Genomic DNA, 18,658 nt, shown 5'->3' on the forward strand with positions numbered 1-18,658 from the left:
CAACTATTACTTTCACAATGAATCCGTTAGTCTTGACTGAGAGTAGCTTGGATATTGGCAATAAGTGTTGCATAAGGATGAAACCTTAGTAGTCACATCTTCACCAAATCAATAGTCACCAAAGAGTCCCACTATATCGATAAGAACATTCTCTTTATTTTACATTATTTCCACCAAAATAACACTCAAGTTACTTCTCCTTTTAAGTAAAAGGTCAATAATTTTTGGTACTTTAATTTGTAAGAAACAATCATAATATGATTATATTATGAAACATATCGTTTATTTAATTTTTTAAAGACCAAATTTTTATAAATTAGTACAGGGCTCCCAAAATGTTTGAGATCACCCAATTGATAATGTGATGCAAAACTTTCAGTTTAAGAAATACCCAAAATAGATCAGAATCATGTCTCTTAGGCACAGATGTTAGACGTGGATGGAACATTTTATAGTGATTATCAATAGTGTTATTATATTTACAATTTTTTTTTTTCATTCCACTTCTACCACTTTTTTCCTTCTTATTTCTCTCTTCCGTTTTTATCACATCACTTATTACATTATGTTTCTATCTTTTCATTTTTCTGTGTCTTTTATCTTCTACTCCAAAATGGGGGTGTATGTTGAAATTTTCCCTACACGATATCTTGGACTAGGAGATATATTCATAAGGCATTTTACTTTCTTCATACCATGACATACATACAATCATACAATACAACAGAAATGAGGCAATGAGCCAGAGCAAGTTGGATTATTATTTTACAACCACACAGGTCTTGAAGAACGCATATGAGGGCATGGGCTAAGGGTTTAAGAACCTGTCAAACCAATCAGCTGATTCTTTCACCTGGAATCTCGTTGGTTGATGTCCAACTTCAGGTTCTGCAATAAACTGCATGTCAAAGCAACCAATTATAAATTTGGAGAAAAAAAAATCATTAACATTCTCAACATGCTCTCTCTCTCTCTCTCTCTCTCTCTCTCTCTCTCTCTCTCTCTCTCTCTCTCTCTCTCTCTCTCTCTCTCTCTCTCTCTCTCTCTCTCTCTCTCTATATATATATATATATATATATATATATATATATATTTTTTTTTTTTTCTCTCTAAAATTTACTTTCAAACATATCTTACAAAGAATCGCCAACCAAACACCCCTTTGAGTTCTCACAATCAAATCCAGTATTAAGTGTGTTAAATATAAGAAGTCAAGCTGATTAAATAAAGTCAATACCATACACGCACTCATATGTGTTTTCCATACTTTGGAAAAGGCACGCTAAATTCAAGGGACTTCCTTTCCACTTTTATTGTGATTTGTGAGACGCTTTTTTAATGAATCAATATTTTTAAAATTAGATCGATTATAAACAATTAATTTAAAATTTAATAATTTAATCCTAATTGAATCAATATTTTTAAAATAATAATAATATTTAAATAATACATGAAATAATATTACATGAATATAATTTCACAATTTTATAAAATTAAAGTTAAAATAAAATATCATTTTATATTTTTTTATTTTTTTTATAGTACATGTAAAAGTTTAAATATAATATTTAAGTTTAGAATTTTAATAAAATAATATATATATATATATATTAACAGTTTTATATTTAGAGTAAAAAAATCTTAAATAAATATAATATAAAATATAAAATATCATGATATAAAATTATAAATTAATATAAATGACTAAATTATATCTTTATATGAAAATTATTAAAAATAAAAAAACAGCATATTTTATTTTAATTTATAATTTTTATTAAATTATTTATTTATTTATCATAAAAATATTTTTAAAATTTTAGAATAAATAAATAAATATCAATTCAATCCAATTTTCTTGACCAATTTTGAGTTAGTTCATCCGACTTTTGACATTTTTTTTACATATTAATTTTATGATTCTTTCATACTGTTGATAACACATGTTAAACCTATTCTAATTAAACCGATAACGAAAGACCACCTTGGCAAGTTTAAATTTCTCGCCTAAGTGACCAAACAACACATTTTCATACCTTGAAATTATCTAAACAGTTAAACTCTCCGTGTGCCTGGCTTCCCTTTGTCCTTGGAATTTCCAAGCCTTCAATGGGACACCGAGGATCTTCCGCACCTAGTGTTCCCAAAAGCCAAGCAAATGCTTCAATTCAAAGTTAGCTTAAAATATCCACAAAAGCTAAATGAACGGAATAACTAAATTGACTAATACGGATAGATGCAGAGGTCTACTATGTTATTGATACATCCTAAAGAAGCCAAAACCTTATGTTGCAGCAGAGTGGTTACCCGGAATTTTCAATACATGCAGTTGTGTATGAATAAGGTTGCCAGATTCAATTTGAAAATGTTTAATGTACAACATAATACAAGGGTTTTACCATTAAGAATAAGCAAAGGACGTGGTGCGATAGTTGGAATTGAATAGGGTGAATCAAATTGGGAAGCCAAACCAGGAGCAATTCGGTCCCACACCTGATCAGAAATATAAAATTTTGAGATTAGTATATAATATCGACTGGAAACACTTTCGAATAACAAGAACAAAGTTATACATGGAAATTGTGCCCAGTGGGTGAAAAACTAGCAATAATAGGATACGTATCATGCGAGAAAGCATTGCATGTTTAATTAAAGCAATAAATCGAAGCATATACACTTCGTTTGGAGACGGAATCATAGTTGGATTAATAAAAACTTGGCTGACCTTTTCCACCACTTCTTTGTCAATAGCCACTTTACCCAAATCATCACGAGCCACTGCATTCAATAACCTGGGAGTTAGGGACATATATACCGAAATACCCAATAGATCGTACTCAAAACATTCCAACTTCACCATGTAATTTAATCCACAGGCAATCTATTATGAATGACCAATTGTAAAAGACAAATTATTTTATGTATTATGAAATCATACACCACGAGCTACATATATAAAGTGGTACTACGAGATTACTGGGTTTATATGAATAATATATTCCAATATAATATAAACCAAAAGATGAAGTACAAGAAGCAGTAACTAAAGCAAAGATAAGAAAATAGGTAAAAACATGAGAAATTTCAAAAACTCATTTGACATCATCTTACCCTCAAAAAGAGGCTTTATACTATCAACTCGAGCCTTCCATTTATCGTTGTCTATGGCCCATCGAAATCCCTGCAAGCATTTAGCACAAGTTTTTAAATTGTTTCAGAAACAAATTTTGCTAAGTAAAACCTTCACCCAATCATTCAATGCCACCTGAACGCCAATCAGAGGAACAACTACTGAATAACGAGTATCAGCAACTGCAGCAAACCATGCATGCATTCCTGCATCAAGGAATTATATAAGTGATGAGTGACATCAAGCATGCCATCTGACATATTCCTTTAAACTTCTTTCAACCAACCTCCGAGTGATATTCCAGTGATTCCTATCCTAGAAGGGTCTATATCCTCTCTCTGTGTTAGATAATCCGCTAATTTAATCAAGTCCCAGACCTGCCATATCAAAGAAAAATAATACACCATTTCTGAACCAAACTAATTACAAGTTTATACTGCCATAATTACATTTCATACAAATCATTTGGAGCATTAAGTGGCTCCATATTAACAATGTGGTAAAGTTTGATAAATAAGTAGTTACCGTGTCATATATGAATGGCATCGTCTCACCGGTTTTCCATGCAGAAATAAGTGCCTGTATATTTTTTTGGAGGAGAGGTTGTAGCCAAAACAAAAGTAAATAAAACATGATCAGATTTGAATTTTATACAGATGACTTATTTTTCACTTTCCCAACGATATTGGGGAAATATGTAAAGCAAAAGAGAGTCCACTTCTTCTTCAGGGAAACAATAATTGTTTAAGACTAATTACTTTTCCTAAAGCTTAATCTACGGTCTTCAGGGAAAATTACATACACTGTTCAGAACCACTAAAATACGAATTTGATTTGACATAGTAATCAAATTATTATTTTTGGAACTCATTAAAAATAACTATTATAGTTCATTTACAGACCAAATTCTATGTGGGAACTTACAATTTATTTTAGTTAATACCAAAACACTCTTTGGTCTTTAACACATTTCTTTGAACAATTTCTAAAAGACTTAAATTTATTAAAAATGACGAAACATCTGGGTTCCACCTCTTATTTAATAAGTAGAAAATATGTTTGAAAGAGTGACTCAAAAGTATATTACTCTACTCTACTTTATTAACATCACTCTCAAATGAATACGTAAATGAGTAAACTAATAAGGGCAGAATAATTAAATAATTATAACAGAACTACAATCAAATCCAAGGAACAAAGAAGCCGTGCATCCATTGCTTACAATGATAGTTGATTACGAGTTGGTAGTGAATAATAAGAACTTATTTAATTTTAGAGAGTAGTAGTGTTTATAATGAAGTTCCAATTTGACTATTTATAGGCATGATACACCACATTTGGATGATGGTGAAAATTTATGGACTCTTCAAGTCTCTAATTAATCTACACTCTTTTAATTTTTTATAAAAACTTATACATCTTATCTTATATTTTCTAGAATTTTTTTTTCTAGAATTTACATCATAATTTAACAATTTCAAAAGCAAATCATTTACTAAAACTGTTGTTTCAGATAAAGCATTTGAGATACGAAACGAGTTCACTGTTCCTACTAAAGCTTTTCCTAAATAAAATTGCGTAATTCAGCAAGAGGTATAAAGCTATAAAGTAAATCAGAGCAAAGCAAACACGCACCTCGCGATAGGTGGTTGTGCTGGTGGCACGTTCTCCATGGTAACGAGAATCAACAGAAATTGCAATATATCCTCGCGAAGCATACGCCTGAAACACCAAGGAGAAAAACCAAAATCGAAGCCAGAAACAAAATCCGCGATTATAATCAAATCAATTTATCACTTAGAACTCAGAAGTACATAGATTAATACAGTTTCAAATGAAAAATAACCTTAAGCAATGGACGCACGGCTTCTTTGTTCCTGTACGAACTATGAAGAAAAACAACCGCAGGCTTTTTTCTCCGCTTTTCGCTTTCCTTCAACTTCAAAATCAACACCGGCAACCGTCCTTGCTCTCCTTTCTACGATCCAAAATCAACGAGTTTTTTTCTCCAGTTCAAAGTCAATTCCGAATAACAAAATCATCGATTCAAAATTCAACACCAGAGAAAAATCGTGTTAATCAATTACTACCTCTATATTCAAGTACAAATTCTCCTCTTCGAGCAACTCTTCAAGATTCCCTATATCTGCCTTCGGACTCGACTCCAATATCTCGATCTACAATGTTTCCATGCGATAAACCAGTAAATGAAGTAGAAACTGAAAATAAAAATAAAAAATAAAAAAAAAATGCTATGAATTTTGAAACCTCTTCCTTCGTTAGAGGAGAGGTCTGCTGCAAAGGATTCTCCACCGGCTTCGCGAGTTCGACGGTTAGTGGAACTGAAACATAAATAACGAAGGAAATTCAATTACGAGAATCGTAGCACAATACAGAGCGAGACGGCGCAAGATAGTGAGTGAAGTTCGATTGTGATACCTTGAGCGGGTCGCCTACTACGCAGGACATTCAGGAACTCTGATCGGAGCTTGCTCTGAGATTCTTCAATGCTTTGTTTTTGCGCCATTTTGGTTTGGATTTCGCTGTGAGTGATGGTTCTGCTTCTCCATGGGAAATGCGTTTCGCGTTTATAATTAAGTGACTTTGGCGGGTAGGTGGTGCTAATTGGACGCTTGCAGCACGTGCCACTTAGCAGGCTCAGCACGTGCCGCGTTGGAAGCGGACTGGCATGTACAACTTTCATCATTTACCTCTCTTGCTTTCCAGCTCCTACACGGTGTTGTGGCCTTCCTCATATTGTCTTATCCTTTTTCTTTTTGCCAAGTTTTTGGATAAAGAAAGTAAGTGGATGCTCATTTAAGAGAGAATAATTTAACAACTAACTCTATTTAATTTAATTAATTGAGTGATTCTGTATGATTATTCATTTATTTGTGCTTTTATTTTGCATTTTCTTCTATTGCTTTTGAGGTTAATTTGGAAAGCACGTCCTTTGTTTAACATATGACAGGATGGAGGGGAAATGAAAAAGGACGAACAAATTGTAACAATAGACGAAGCTTCGGTTCGTGACGTTATCATGGTACTTATTAAATATAGATATGAGTGGGTTCTTTGATATTAATACAAATCTCGCATTGTTTAACAAGATTACAACAAAGAAATTAATAATGCTGTGTTTGTTCATACTTTGAACGATTGAGGAGTATAAGGTGAATAAGTAACTTCTGTTAAATAATATATTTTTGAAACAGTGAGATATTGCTTCACAGATGGCAAGAAAATGATTTGTTGGATAGAAAAATTGTTTTGCGAAAGAAAACCAGTTGGGAAATAACGATTTACAATCGTAGCAGAGGGCAACACAATGCAGACTGAAAAAACAATAGAGAGATTTCTTGTTTTTTTTTTATATAAAAATAAATATGAATTTAAAGGTGATGTATTGTTCACACCGTGAAAAAATCATTATTGATATAATTTTTAACATGATTATTTTAAAAGTTAATAAATTTATTAGTTTATATTCAGATGAATTAAAATTGTTTACACCGTTAATACAAAGCTCTTTTTTTTTCCATAAATAAATATTTCAATGCAGAGATTTTTATTTATTTTTAGATAACATACACTAATACAGTATTTAATGTTATTTTTTTTTAGGGAAAGTATTTAATGTTATTAATATAGTAATTAATGATGATTGATATTGTTTGAAATTCATAGATCCTATTAGAAACTTCTAATTTTAATTTTTTAATTAAATTTTGTACTCTTTTTTAATTGTTTGAATATTATTTAAGTTTAACCGGTGTTTTTGAGATTACGTACTAAATATACAATTATTTTAAATATTTAAGAAAAAAACACTTTATTATTCATAATAATTTTATTTAATTTAAATAAAATTGTCTCCAGTAAAAAAAAATATGTGGTACAAATCAAAAGAGAAATTTTAACAATACCTAAGTTTTTATAATTATTATTGTTTATAAAATATAATTAACGTAACTAAATTTAAAAATATAAAATACACAAATATTAATATAATATTTAATCTTATTTATGTATAAATCATTTTTAAATAACATTATTATTGTATTTTTATAACATAGTATTTATAGGGAAAAAAAGTGATTTATTTTTTTGTACAGTATTAGTATATATATATATATATATATATATATATATATATATATATTGTTAAATTAAGGAATTAAGCACAAATGTTTAATATATTGAATCTAAGTTCAAATTGTTTGAACAATGTGAGTAGAATCTGAATTTGATCTTTAATAGAAACATATGTGCAAAATAATAAAAAAAGTCACAAAAATTTATAATATGTTTAAAATACATACTTTTCATATCAGTTAACTTTTTATGTCTATCATTATCATACTAGGGAAAAGAACTTCTATATTTTAGGAATGCAGAAGGAAGGACACAACATTTGAATAATAAAATAGAAAAAATTAAAATTAAAAAATGTTAATTATAACATGCACCAAAGGAAAAAATCTAGGATTGATTTGTTAATAGGTACATGAGACTTACACACAATATTAATAAATAGGTATTACATATGAAAACATGTATTTGCATCATATTGAACCAAGAGTTAGAGAATGTTAAAATATGTTAATTACAACATGCATCGAAGTAAAGAATCTAAAATTGATTTATCGATAAGACTATTAATTCTCAAATTTTAAGTCCATTTTAAAAAATGTTTTTAATTTTTACTAAATAAAAAATGTCACATGTTGACAAAAAAAGCTTAAATTAACATATATATATATATATATATATATATATATATATATATATATATATATATATATATATATTATACGAACAATCACAAGTTTACTATATATAGAGAGTGTAATTTTCTTTTTACTTTGTTGTCCAACATAAATTTTTTGTTGACCTGAAAATAACCACCTTAAAATTAACAAAAAAGTTGATTTCTCATTAGTTAATAATGTGAAGATAAAAAAAACTACACAAACAATCTATATTTATTAAACACTATTTAAAATAATCTTTTTTATCTTCTATATAAAAAACAAATGAAATCATTTTTTTTTTGTCTTAATTATACTTTTAGATGTACTTATTACTAATATTTTTTATACCATATTTATCATGAAATCTATTAATAAAAATATAAAACACCTACTCATTCCTAATGCAAGTGTATATATTTGTTAATTTATTAACATTTTAAGTCACACTCATTGGCGGAGAAAATTTATCACTTGAATTACATGTAATATCATTAAATATAACAATTATGCAAAATTAATCAATTCTTTACGGATATTTTTGAAAAAAAATAATATTATGAATTATAATTAACTAAATAGATTTTCTTGATTAATTAGTTATTTATTTTTTTATACAAAAAATTAAGAGTATTAAGTAAAAAAATTTTACAAAATTATATATATATATATATATATATATATATTAATATACAACCATAACAAATTGTATATCAAATTTCATCCCTAGGTATTGAATCATTTTAAATTTAACGATATATTTAAAATCCTTATTTTAATTGTTTTGTCCATAAAATATATTTTAAAGTAACTACATTAAAGAAAGTAAAATATAATTGAACATAAATGTTAATGTAGTTTTTTTTTAATGTTATTAATGCATGTATTTATATAAACATATAATTAAAAATACTTCTTTATTAAATAAATATATTTATTAATTTTAATAAATATAATATGTTTGCTAATATATATATATATATATATATGATTTTTTATATATTGAATTTTTACTTTAAGTAAAGATGAGTTTTCAAAAAAAGGTTAAGATCCTATTTTTTTTTAGGTAAAGATAGGAAAGATTACAAAGATGATCGTAATGAGGATTGAACCTAGGTCCTCATGCTTCTAACTACTCCAAGCCTTCCCCATCTAATCACTAGGCTAAGATCCTAGTAATTATTAAGATCCTATTTACATAAGCTTCTTAATAACGACTTATAGTACGAAAATAAAACTTCTTACATAAGTTAAAATTATCTTCTGTATTTAAGAGAATGAGGTATATGTATCGAGACTTAAGTTGATCAATCTCTATTGTCTCATCGTAGTTTTTTTTTTTTAATAAAAAATAATTTGTATATAAACAATTTTTTAAAAGTTTTCTATTGTAATTTTATAAAAAAAAATGATTTTAACTTATATGCATAGTTTTTGTTGTAAAAAAATTGTGTATAATTTAAAAAAAAAATATTTTAGTTTTCTAATTCCCTTATAAATACTTATAAAAATCAGTTTATTCAAGTTATTTATACATAGGTGATATATATATATATATATATATATTCTCATGAAGTATTTATCATTTAGTTAAGGTAACAGTACTCGTTAAGCAAAAACAATTTTATATTGATTTATGTATTTGGTAGTAATTATTAAAATGTCAAATAATGATTTTTTTTTCACAAGTGATTAATTGTTATGGGGTTATAAATTGTTATGGTTAATTTTATTTTAAAAGGGATTTACGGTAAATAAACATGATTATATACGATTTTTCCAACGTACAAAGAGATGTCAAACTTCAATTGGAACATTTTATGGTAATTAGCGATATCTTGGACTGGAAAATACATTCGACAGGTAAAACAATTTTTCCAGCTCACAATAAAGATGATAAAATTTAAACTTAAATTTAAGATTATACAGAATGTTTAAAGTCCCTCCATTAGGTGACCGTAGTTGTTTCAACAGGTAAAGCATTTTGCATTATTTATATCATGACACACATATATAGTCACATGCAGTCATACACCGGGGATGTTGTGAGCTAAAGTTCTTCATAGTAGGTATGGGCGCATTGAGTCCTTTTCTAATTACTCTAATGTGGATAGGAGAGCTTCTTGGTAGTGGAAGGATATAGTGTGTACTACAACAAGGAAATTTTTTGTTAGATGAAAAAATCGATTGTTGTATTGGTGATGGCACTATGACCTGGTTTTGGGAGGATAAGTGGTTAGGTAGTTTGTGCTTGTTGGATGTCTTCCCTTGTTTGTACTCCTTTGCCATTGATCCTTTGTCAGAGGTGGCACATAATAAAACATGAGAGGGATCTAGGTGGGTGTGAATGGTTAAGTGGAGAAGTGAACCTTTTGTCTATGAAGTTAGTAGTGTGAATACCTTGTTGGATATGCTTCAAGGTTTGCAGATTTCTCCTTCTAAACAAGATTATTGAGATGGATTTGTGATAAGAATGGTGTATTCGATGAAAAGTGCATACCTTTGGCTGCGGCGCTTGTTGGGTGGAGAACTTAAATATTCTTCAGATTTTCAACAAATTATAAAAAGTTTTTGGAAAAGCAAGGCTCCGATCAAGTGCTTGGTATTTTTTTGGCAGGTGTTTTTGAATGTGTTTCTGTGCAAATCATTGTTACAAGTACGTGGTGTGGTGTTGGATAACAATTTATGTTCTTTTTGCTCTTATTTTGTTGAAGACCCTTTTCATCTTTTTTCTAATGTGCCCTATAACTTTTAATACTTGGTTAGCTGTGGCCAATTGGTTGGAGGTGGCGGTAGTCCTTCCTAATTCTTTAACTTCTCTTTATTTATATTGGACAAATCTTGATATTTATAAAAAACGTTCTCAGTATTTTTTGGTGGTTTAGTTTCTGTTATCTGGTCACTATGACTTCATCGAAATGTTATCACATTTTAGCAAGATGTTACGGATTGCAAAGAAGTGTTAATAGCATTAAACTGCATTCATGGAAATAGATAACTAGTTCTGTCCATGAATGTTCTTTTAGTTACATTAACTAATATCATAACTCGAATTTATGTTTCTCATAGTTTCGACTTTGATTTTTTATTTATAATTATGTTTTTGTGTTCGTTGTAAATACACGTTGTAATCTCTTTTAATTTAAATCTCTCATGCTTATTAAAAAAAAAAAAAAAATACAGTCATACACCTGAAAGAGGCAATGAGCTAGAGCAACTTGGCTTATAATTTTAATACCACCCAGGGCTTCAAGAACACATCTGAGGGCAAGGGTTACGGTTTTAAGAACCTGTCAAACCAATGAGCTGATTCTTTCATATGAAATCTCGTTATTTCGTGTCCAACTCCAGGTTCTGCAATAAACTGCATGTCAAAGAAACCAGTCTTAAATTTGGAAAATAAATAAATAAATAATAGCAAACAATCATTAATTAACACCCTCTTAATTTAAAAACAAAATATTTTTCTTTTCTTTTCCTTCCGAACACACCCTCTAAAAAGAATCCCAACCAAACACTCCCATTGATTTCTCACAGTCACATCTTAATTAAGAGGCTGCACCTACAATTTAAATATGTTATATTAAAAATTTAAATGTTTTTTCCTTAAAATTTAAGATAATTTTGTTTTGATCTTTTAAATTTAAAATTATTAATTTTAGTTACTATAATTTTTAAAAATTTTATTTTAATATTTCAAATAATCAATAATATATAATATATATATATATATATATATATATGAAAGTGACGGATCAAACAATTATATAATATTAATATAATTTAAATATGATGTTTTCACTAATATAAATATTAGTAGATAAATTTTATATAATAATATTTAACAGATTTTATAATAAAATTTAAGTATAAAAACTAAAATAAAATTTTTTAAATCATAAATATTAAAAAAAAATCAATTTTAAATTTAAAAAATTAAAAATAAATTTATATTAAATTTAAAAAATTAAAAATATATTTAAACTCTATTTTAAATCTTAAAAGTCAAGCTCACCGAATAAACACAACAATATACATGCACGTACTCTCATGTGTTTGCCATACTTCGGAAGCGGATGTTAAATTAAGGGACTTCCTTTCCACTTTCATTATGATGTTTCTTGCTTTGTTTAAATCGGAAAGTTGCAAGTTCATTTTTACAAACTGTTAAATCCACTCTTATTAAACTATAACGAAAGATCACATTGATAAGTTTAAATTTCTCACCATAGTGACCAAACAATACAATTAGTTCATACCTTGAAATTATCTAAACAGTTAAACTTTCCGTATGCCTGCCTTGCCTTCGCTCTTGGAATTTTCAAGCCTCCAAGAGGACACCGAGGATCTTCCGCACCTAGAGTTCCCAGCACCCAATGCAAATACTTCAATTCCAAGTCAGCTAAAAAATATCCGCAATAGCTAAAAGAACGGAATAACTAATAAATTGACTAATACATGAAGAGGTCTACGATGTTATTGATATATCCTAAAGAAGCAAAAACCTTATGCTGCAGCAACTGGTTTCCCTGAGTTGCCATTTTGTCAACACATGAAGTTGTATATGTGAATAAGGTAGCCAGATTCAATTTGAAAATGTTTAATGTACAATACATATAAGGGTCTTACCATTAAGAATAAGCAAAGGACGTGGTGCGATAGTTGGAATTGAATAGGGTGAATCAAATTGGGAAGCTAAACCAGGAGCAATTCTATCCCACACCTGATCAGAAATATAAAATTAATTTTGATATTAGCATATAGTATCACTGCAAACACTATAGAATAACGAGAACAAAGCTCTAGATGGAAATTAATTGTGCCCAGTGGGTGAACATAACTAGCAAATAGTAATTATGGGATGCTTATCATGCTACCTACCATTGTCAATCATGTTATGTAAAAGCAATAAACCAAAGCATATAGCAATTCATTTTGGAGACAGAATCATAGTTGGATTAATAAAAATTGGCTGACCTTCTTCACCACTTCTTTGTCAATAGCACCTTTACCCAAATCATCACGAGCCACTGCATCCATGAAATAAGAGCATTATGGATGTATACACCGAAGTATCTTCAGAATATATGTTCAGTTTTCCACTGTTAGCATGCTTGAATGACTATTACCCCACAGGACCAAGATTCATATCATATTTTCTCTTCTAGGTCTTACTCAAACAACGTTGACTTCACAATGTAATTACTGGATTTATATGAATAAGAATTCCAATATTATATAAACCAAAATAAAGTACAAGGCTAAGTAACTAAAGCAAAGATAAGAAAACAGGTAAAACATGAAAGAAGTTTCAGTAACTCATTTGACATTATCTTACCCTCAAAAAGAGGCTTTATACTATCAACTCGACCCTGCCATTTATCGTTGTCTATAGCCCATCGAAATCCCTGCAAGCATTTTGCACCGAAGTTTTCAAATTGTTGTTTCAGGAACATATAAATAAAAGCTTCACTCAATCATTCAATGCCAGTACCTGAACGCCAATCAGAGGAACAACTACAGCATAGCGAGTATCAGCAACTGCAGCAAACCATGCATGCATTCCTGCATCAAGGAATATATTATATATACAAGTGGCTAGTCACATCAAACATATATGCCAACCTTTCAACTTCTCTCAACCAACCTCCAAGTGATATTCCAGTGATTCCTATCCTAGCAGAGTCTATATCCTTTCTCCGTGCTAGATAATCTGCTAATTTAATCAAGTCCCAGACCTGCCAGAAAGGAATAATACACCATTTTCTGAACGAAAGTAATCATAAAGTGTAAATTGCTGCCATAATCACAGTTCAAACAAATCATGTGGAGCAAGTGGCTCCATCTTAACTATATGGTAAAGCTGCGTGATAAATAATAAGTTACCGTGTCATATATGAAAGGCATCGTCTCACCGGTTTTCCATGCAGAAATAAGTGCCTGTGTATTTTTTTTAGGGGAGGTTGGTGTCAAGTACAAAAGTAAAAACGAAAACAAGATCAGTTTTGCATTTTATATTGACTTATTTTTCACTTTCTGAATGATCTTGGGTAAGGTCAATACGAACAGAAAAACAATAAATTTTTAAGACAAATTATTTCACCTAAAGCAAAACCTAGATATATTATTCCGGACAAATTAATTACATGCACTGTGTGTTCAGAACCACTAAAATACGAATTTGATTAGATATAGTAATCAAATTATTATGTTTGGAATTCATTAAATTTAATTAGTTGAATGAATTTACAAGCAAAATTATATGGTAGAACTTACAATTCATTTTATTTAAGGGCATGTTATAAATTGATGCACAGCACAAGTAGAACAATGCAAGAGAAATAATTAAGACACAATACAACACCTTTTGTCTTATATGTTGTGTGGCGCGGTGAATGCATGCCCAACATAAAATAAAATAAAAAAAAGGTCGCATATTATTTTATATGTAGTTATTAGTTAGAATAAAGCACTAGTAATTTATATTTTTTAATTAAATTGTTTAGACTATTTATTATTAAAGATACTTTTTGCATTGTACAATATTTTATTTGCATTTAGAAAATGCACAAATCACAGTATTTTTTTATAACTTTAAATAATTTTATTATTTATTGTTAAATTATTATGATATAGTTCTATTTATTATTTTTTTTTTATCAATAATGTGTATCTAAAAGTATTGTTTTATATTTCATTTTTCATGCAGGAAAATTACAAATGTTCCATGAGAACGTGCATGGCTTATTGATAATGAAGATAATTAAGCTGAGTTGTTCTGGATCCTTGTCGTTTCGTTAACCCGACCTCAAAAGGATTTTCGAGAGATTCCCAAGTTTATACTAATTAATTTTGTCCATGTCATGTATTATTTGATATATATATATATATATATATATATATATATATATAATGTTTTAAATGTTTATGTATGATAATACAATTTCTTAATTTAATAAATAATTTTTATTTGACATGATATTATATTTATGTTAATATTATTTATTTTATAATTTATTTTAATTATAGTTGAATATTTCTATAGTTTTACAATTTTAATTATATAAAAAAATTAAGATTAATATATAATGATATCAAGTTGAATTGATCCGATGCTATCCGTGACATAATTGGATAGTTTGGATTAAAAAAAATCAACCCATCTGACGAAAGATATATAGAGAGAAAGCATGAGAAGAATGTACTGGACAAAAGTCATGCTTAATTCAATGAGCCACAAATTTCCATCTTTTATTCTCTCCCCTATTTTTTAGTGTAGTCTATGTATGTATATGAGTAAACTAACAAAGGCAGCATATATATATATATATATATATAATCAAAACTGAACTGCAATCAAATCCAAACAAAATTAATTGAGTTACACAACCAAAAATCATATGAACCCCTAAAATTTGTCTGGTTTCGAATAAAATTAAAGTAAATGTTCAGACTAAAAATTTTCCCTTAATAACGTGCTTCAGGAGATAAAAACTCAAAAGTAAAGCAGAGGAAAGCAAACACGTACATCGCGATAAGTGGTTGTGTTTGTGGCACGTTCTCCATGGTAACGAGAATCAACAGAAATTGCAATATATCCTCGCGAAGCATACGCCTGAAACACCAAGGAGAAAAACCGAAATCGAAGCCAGAAACAAAATCCGCGATTATAATCAAATCAGTTTATCACTCAGAGCTCAGAAGTACATAGATTAATACAGTTGCAAATGAAAAATAACCTTAAGCAATGGACGCACGGATTCTTTGTTACTGTACGAACTATGAAGAAAAACAACCGCAGGCTTTTTTCTCCGCTTTTCGCGTTCCTTCAACTTCAAAATCAACACCGGCAACCGTCCTTGCTCTCCCTTCTACGATCCAAAATCAAATCCAAATAACAAAATCATCGATTCAAAATTCAACTCCAGAGAAAAATCGTGTTAATCAGTTACTACCTCTATATTCAAGTACAAGTTCTCCTCTTCGAGCAACTCTTCAAGGTTCCCTATATCTGCCTTCGGAGTCGACTCCAATATCTCGATCTACATTGTTTTCATGCAATTAAAACAATAAATGAAGTAGAAATCGAAAATTTAAAAAAAAAAAAATGCTATGAATTTGAACCTCTTTCTTCGTTGGAGGAGAGCTCTGAAACAAAGGATTCTCCACTGGCTTCGCGAGTTCGACGGTTAGTGGAACTGAAACATAAATAACGAACGAGATTCAATCAGAATAATCGTTGCGCAATACGAAGCGAGATCGTGTAAGTTAGTAACAGAATTTCGATTTTTATACCTTGAGCGAATCGCCTACCACGCAGCACTTGCAGGAACTCTGAACGGAGCTTGCTCTGAGATTCTTCAATGCCTTCTTTTCCCGCCATTTTGGTTTGGATTTTATAGTGAAAGAAAGTAGCAGCATAGCAGCTAGAAAGCAAAAGGTAAATGACGAGAATTGAACTATTCAATGCTATTATCTTATTAGGATTAAAATTCATTTTAATCCTGAAAAAAATCACGTTGTTTTTGAATATATGACAGGATGAACGATCAGATTGTAACAACAGTGAGTTGCAAGAAAGCTTCACGTCCTGGCAACTTCAAAGAAGGGTGATGTGATAATTTAAGTGGTACAAGTTAACCATGAATTATAATATTGAAATAATGAATAATAAAGATCAAATAACTTTTTTGTGGCTGACTGGGTTGATAAGGCCAACAAAGCCTCCCGGCCTTATAATATTTTTTTATTCCAAAGAATCAAATTTGATATTAGAAATAACTGATGTGCACTACTTAATTAAGATAGGTTTTTCTATTAATTTATAGTTTTTAATATGTTTGAATAAAATAATTTTAATGGAAAATTTTAGGTGATGTATTTTATTATATTCTTTTTTGAAAGAATATATTTATTATATTATTTGTAGTTAATTTGTTAGTAACATTATACAATTCAAAACATACATATATAAATAGATAGGTATATATCATTTCATGTTATTTGAGAAGTTTTATCATTGATTTAAGAAGTTATTAGAGAAAAAAAAAATAGTTTAAACTTCATAAAATAATATGATTTATAAAAAAAATGTTTTGATGAAAATGATAGTGATCGATGAACATATTCAGATAAGAAATCACAGTTTATCATTAAAGTTGATAAGAAATCAATAGTGAACATGGGAAAGAAATACAAATAAAATAAAAATATGGAAGATTACACGTCTAATACTGATAGAGTTTGGGTCGGTGGGTTCTATAGCTATTATGATGATAACTAGTAGCAATTCATGTAAATCATTACTTTTACTTCCCTGTTTCCTTTCGTAGTTGTGTTGTCTCTTAGTGCTTTTTTTCACTTTACCTAAACCCAAACACACATGGCTGAATTGGGTTAGAAAAATATGAGGAGAGTTAGCAGATATTGGTCCACCAAAGTTTGTCCAAAAGACACAAAAAAGAACAAATATTAAAAAATATCGATTCAATTCTTTTTAGTACACACATTACCTCTTTTTATTATTTATATTTTGATATTTCTTAAATATTAGTGGATATGCAAGTTAACCATTTTGTCCTACTTTCAATATGTCGAGTTGCGTGTCAAGACAAGTTTGTGGGTTGAATAAGCTAACTTACTCCTTTATTATGTTATTAGGATTAAAATTCATTTGAAAATGAAAGATGTATCTCTTTGTTGGTTAGTTTATTGCAAGTGTGTCTATAAAGAGGGAGAAAATCACATCCTTTGTTCAATATATGTAAGGGAGCTGCAAGAAAGCTTCAGGTCTTGACTTTTATCGGCAACTTTTAAGGTGGATGATGATTTAAGTGGTTCATGGTGGATTAATATCTTTTAATTCTTAGATATAACATAATATAAGTAATGGACTATTCATATCAAGTATCTTTTTTCACCAAAATTATGTGCCCATAAAAAAATCTATTAAAACAGGTTTAAAAAATTATTACATTTATGTTTTGGTCATAAATCTACAATCACAATATTAGCTTTCTCTATTGGCAGAGTTTCCAAAATAGTTCAGTCTAGTCCAATTAACCTTGACCACATGGGTCAGGATCAGTAAAGTAAAACTTACAGGGTCCGAAAGCCCAAAATGTCTTATAGGCTAGACTCTAGAGGTAGCCCATAGATTATAAATTTTATCAAAATTGAACCATTTTTTTTAATTAACTAACTTAATCCACGGAGAAGACCAACCAACTTTATGGGTTGCTTGATCCATTCTACGAACTGTATAACTCAGTTTTATTATTTTGATAAATAAAATATCAAATAATATAAATTAACGAAAAAAACAACAACATTTTAGAACTTAACAAGAGTCCAATCTCAAAATGGCTCCACTTTCATTTTTGTTCCTAATCATTGATTGTGGTTTCAACGATCTATGATTATATATTAATATATTGGTAAGATGAAGGTGAAAATGAACAACAAAATATTTCCTCCAATTTTTATTTATAATCATTTTGACATTAATTTATTATTATTATTATTATTATTTTAAAATAAATGATTTATTAATTTTTTTAATTTTTTATTCTTGATAATTAATTTATGTTTACGAAAAATGTATTTATTTATTTTTTAATATACCTATTTTTTTTCTAACTACCTAAAGAGTATAACAGAAAAATAAATAATAAATATTTTAAAAAATTAAAATATCAATTATTTTCTTAATTTTTGTGCATAATGTTAAACGTCAAAAAAAAATTACAATGGGTTGAGAACGGGAATGAAACTCTAT

At 28.8% G+C, this 18,658-nt stretch overlaps 2 protein-coding genes across 3 annotated transcripts; both read right to left on the reverse strand.

The window, feature by feature from the left end:
* Positions 1 to 665: 665 nt before the first annotated feature.
* On the reverse strand, positions 666 to 5,866 carry LOC109800062 (uncharacterized). Its single transcript, XM_083077606.1, has 13 exons — positions 5,570 to 5,866; positions 5,399 to 5,472; positions 5,221 to 5,307; positions 4,977 to 5,108; positions 4,766 to 4,852; positions 3,656 to 3,709; positions 3,417 to 3,507; positions 3,266 to 3,336; positions 3,112 to 3,181; positions 2,726 to 2,778; positions 2,400 to 2,493; positions 2,037 to 2,134; positions 666 to 898 (listed from the first exon to the last, which is right to left on the reverse strand). Exons 1-13 carry the CDS (start codon positions 5,835 to 5,837, stop codon positions 809 to 811), a joined length of 1,269 nt encoding a protein of 422 aa, XP_082933732.1. The 5' UTR covers positions 5,838 to 5,866; the 3' UTR covers positions 666 to 808.
* A 5,068-nt stretch (positions 5,867 to 10,934) lies between these two features.
* Positions 10,935 to 16,500, reverse strand: LOC109800063 (uncharacterized). Of its 2 annotated transcripts, XM_020360745.3 has the most exons (13): positions 16,177 to 16,499; positions 16,006 to 16,079; positions 15,837 to 15,923; positions 15,621 to 15,752; positions 15,410 to 15,496; positions 13,768 to 13,821; positions 13,529 to 13,619; positions 13,376 to 13,446; positions 13,220 to 13,289; positions 12,859 to 12,911; positions 12,511 to 12,604; positions 12,141 to 12,238; positions 10,935 to 11,245 (listed from the first exon to the last, which is right to left on the reverse strand). In XM_020360745.3, the coding sequence occupies exons 1-13, from the start codon at positions 16,376 to 16,378 to the stop codon at positions 11,156 to 11,158; spliced, it is 1,203 nt and encodes a 400-aa protein (XP_020216334.2). In that variant the 5' UTR covers positions 16,379 to 16,499; the 3' UTR covers positions 10,935 to 11,155. The 2 variants fall into 2 exon arrangements, with proteins under 2 accessions (XP_020216334.2, XP_082933734.1); XM_083077608.1 differs by lacking the exon at positions 13,768 to 13,821 and having other exon boundaries at positions 16,177 to 16,500.
* Between the last annotated feature and the right edge of the window lie 2,158 nt (positions 16,501 to 18,658).

Source organism: Cajanus cajan, chromosome 6 (genome assembly GCF_000230855.2).
Source record: "Cajanus cajan strain Asha chromosome 6, NIPB_CcT2T_4, whole genome shotgun sequence".
NCBI classification, from domain to species: Eukaryota; Viridiplantae; Streptophyta; class Magnoliopsida; order Fabales; family Fabaceae; genus Cajanus; species Cajanus cajan.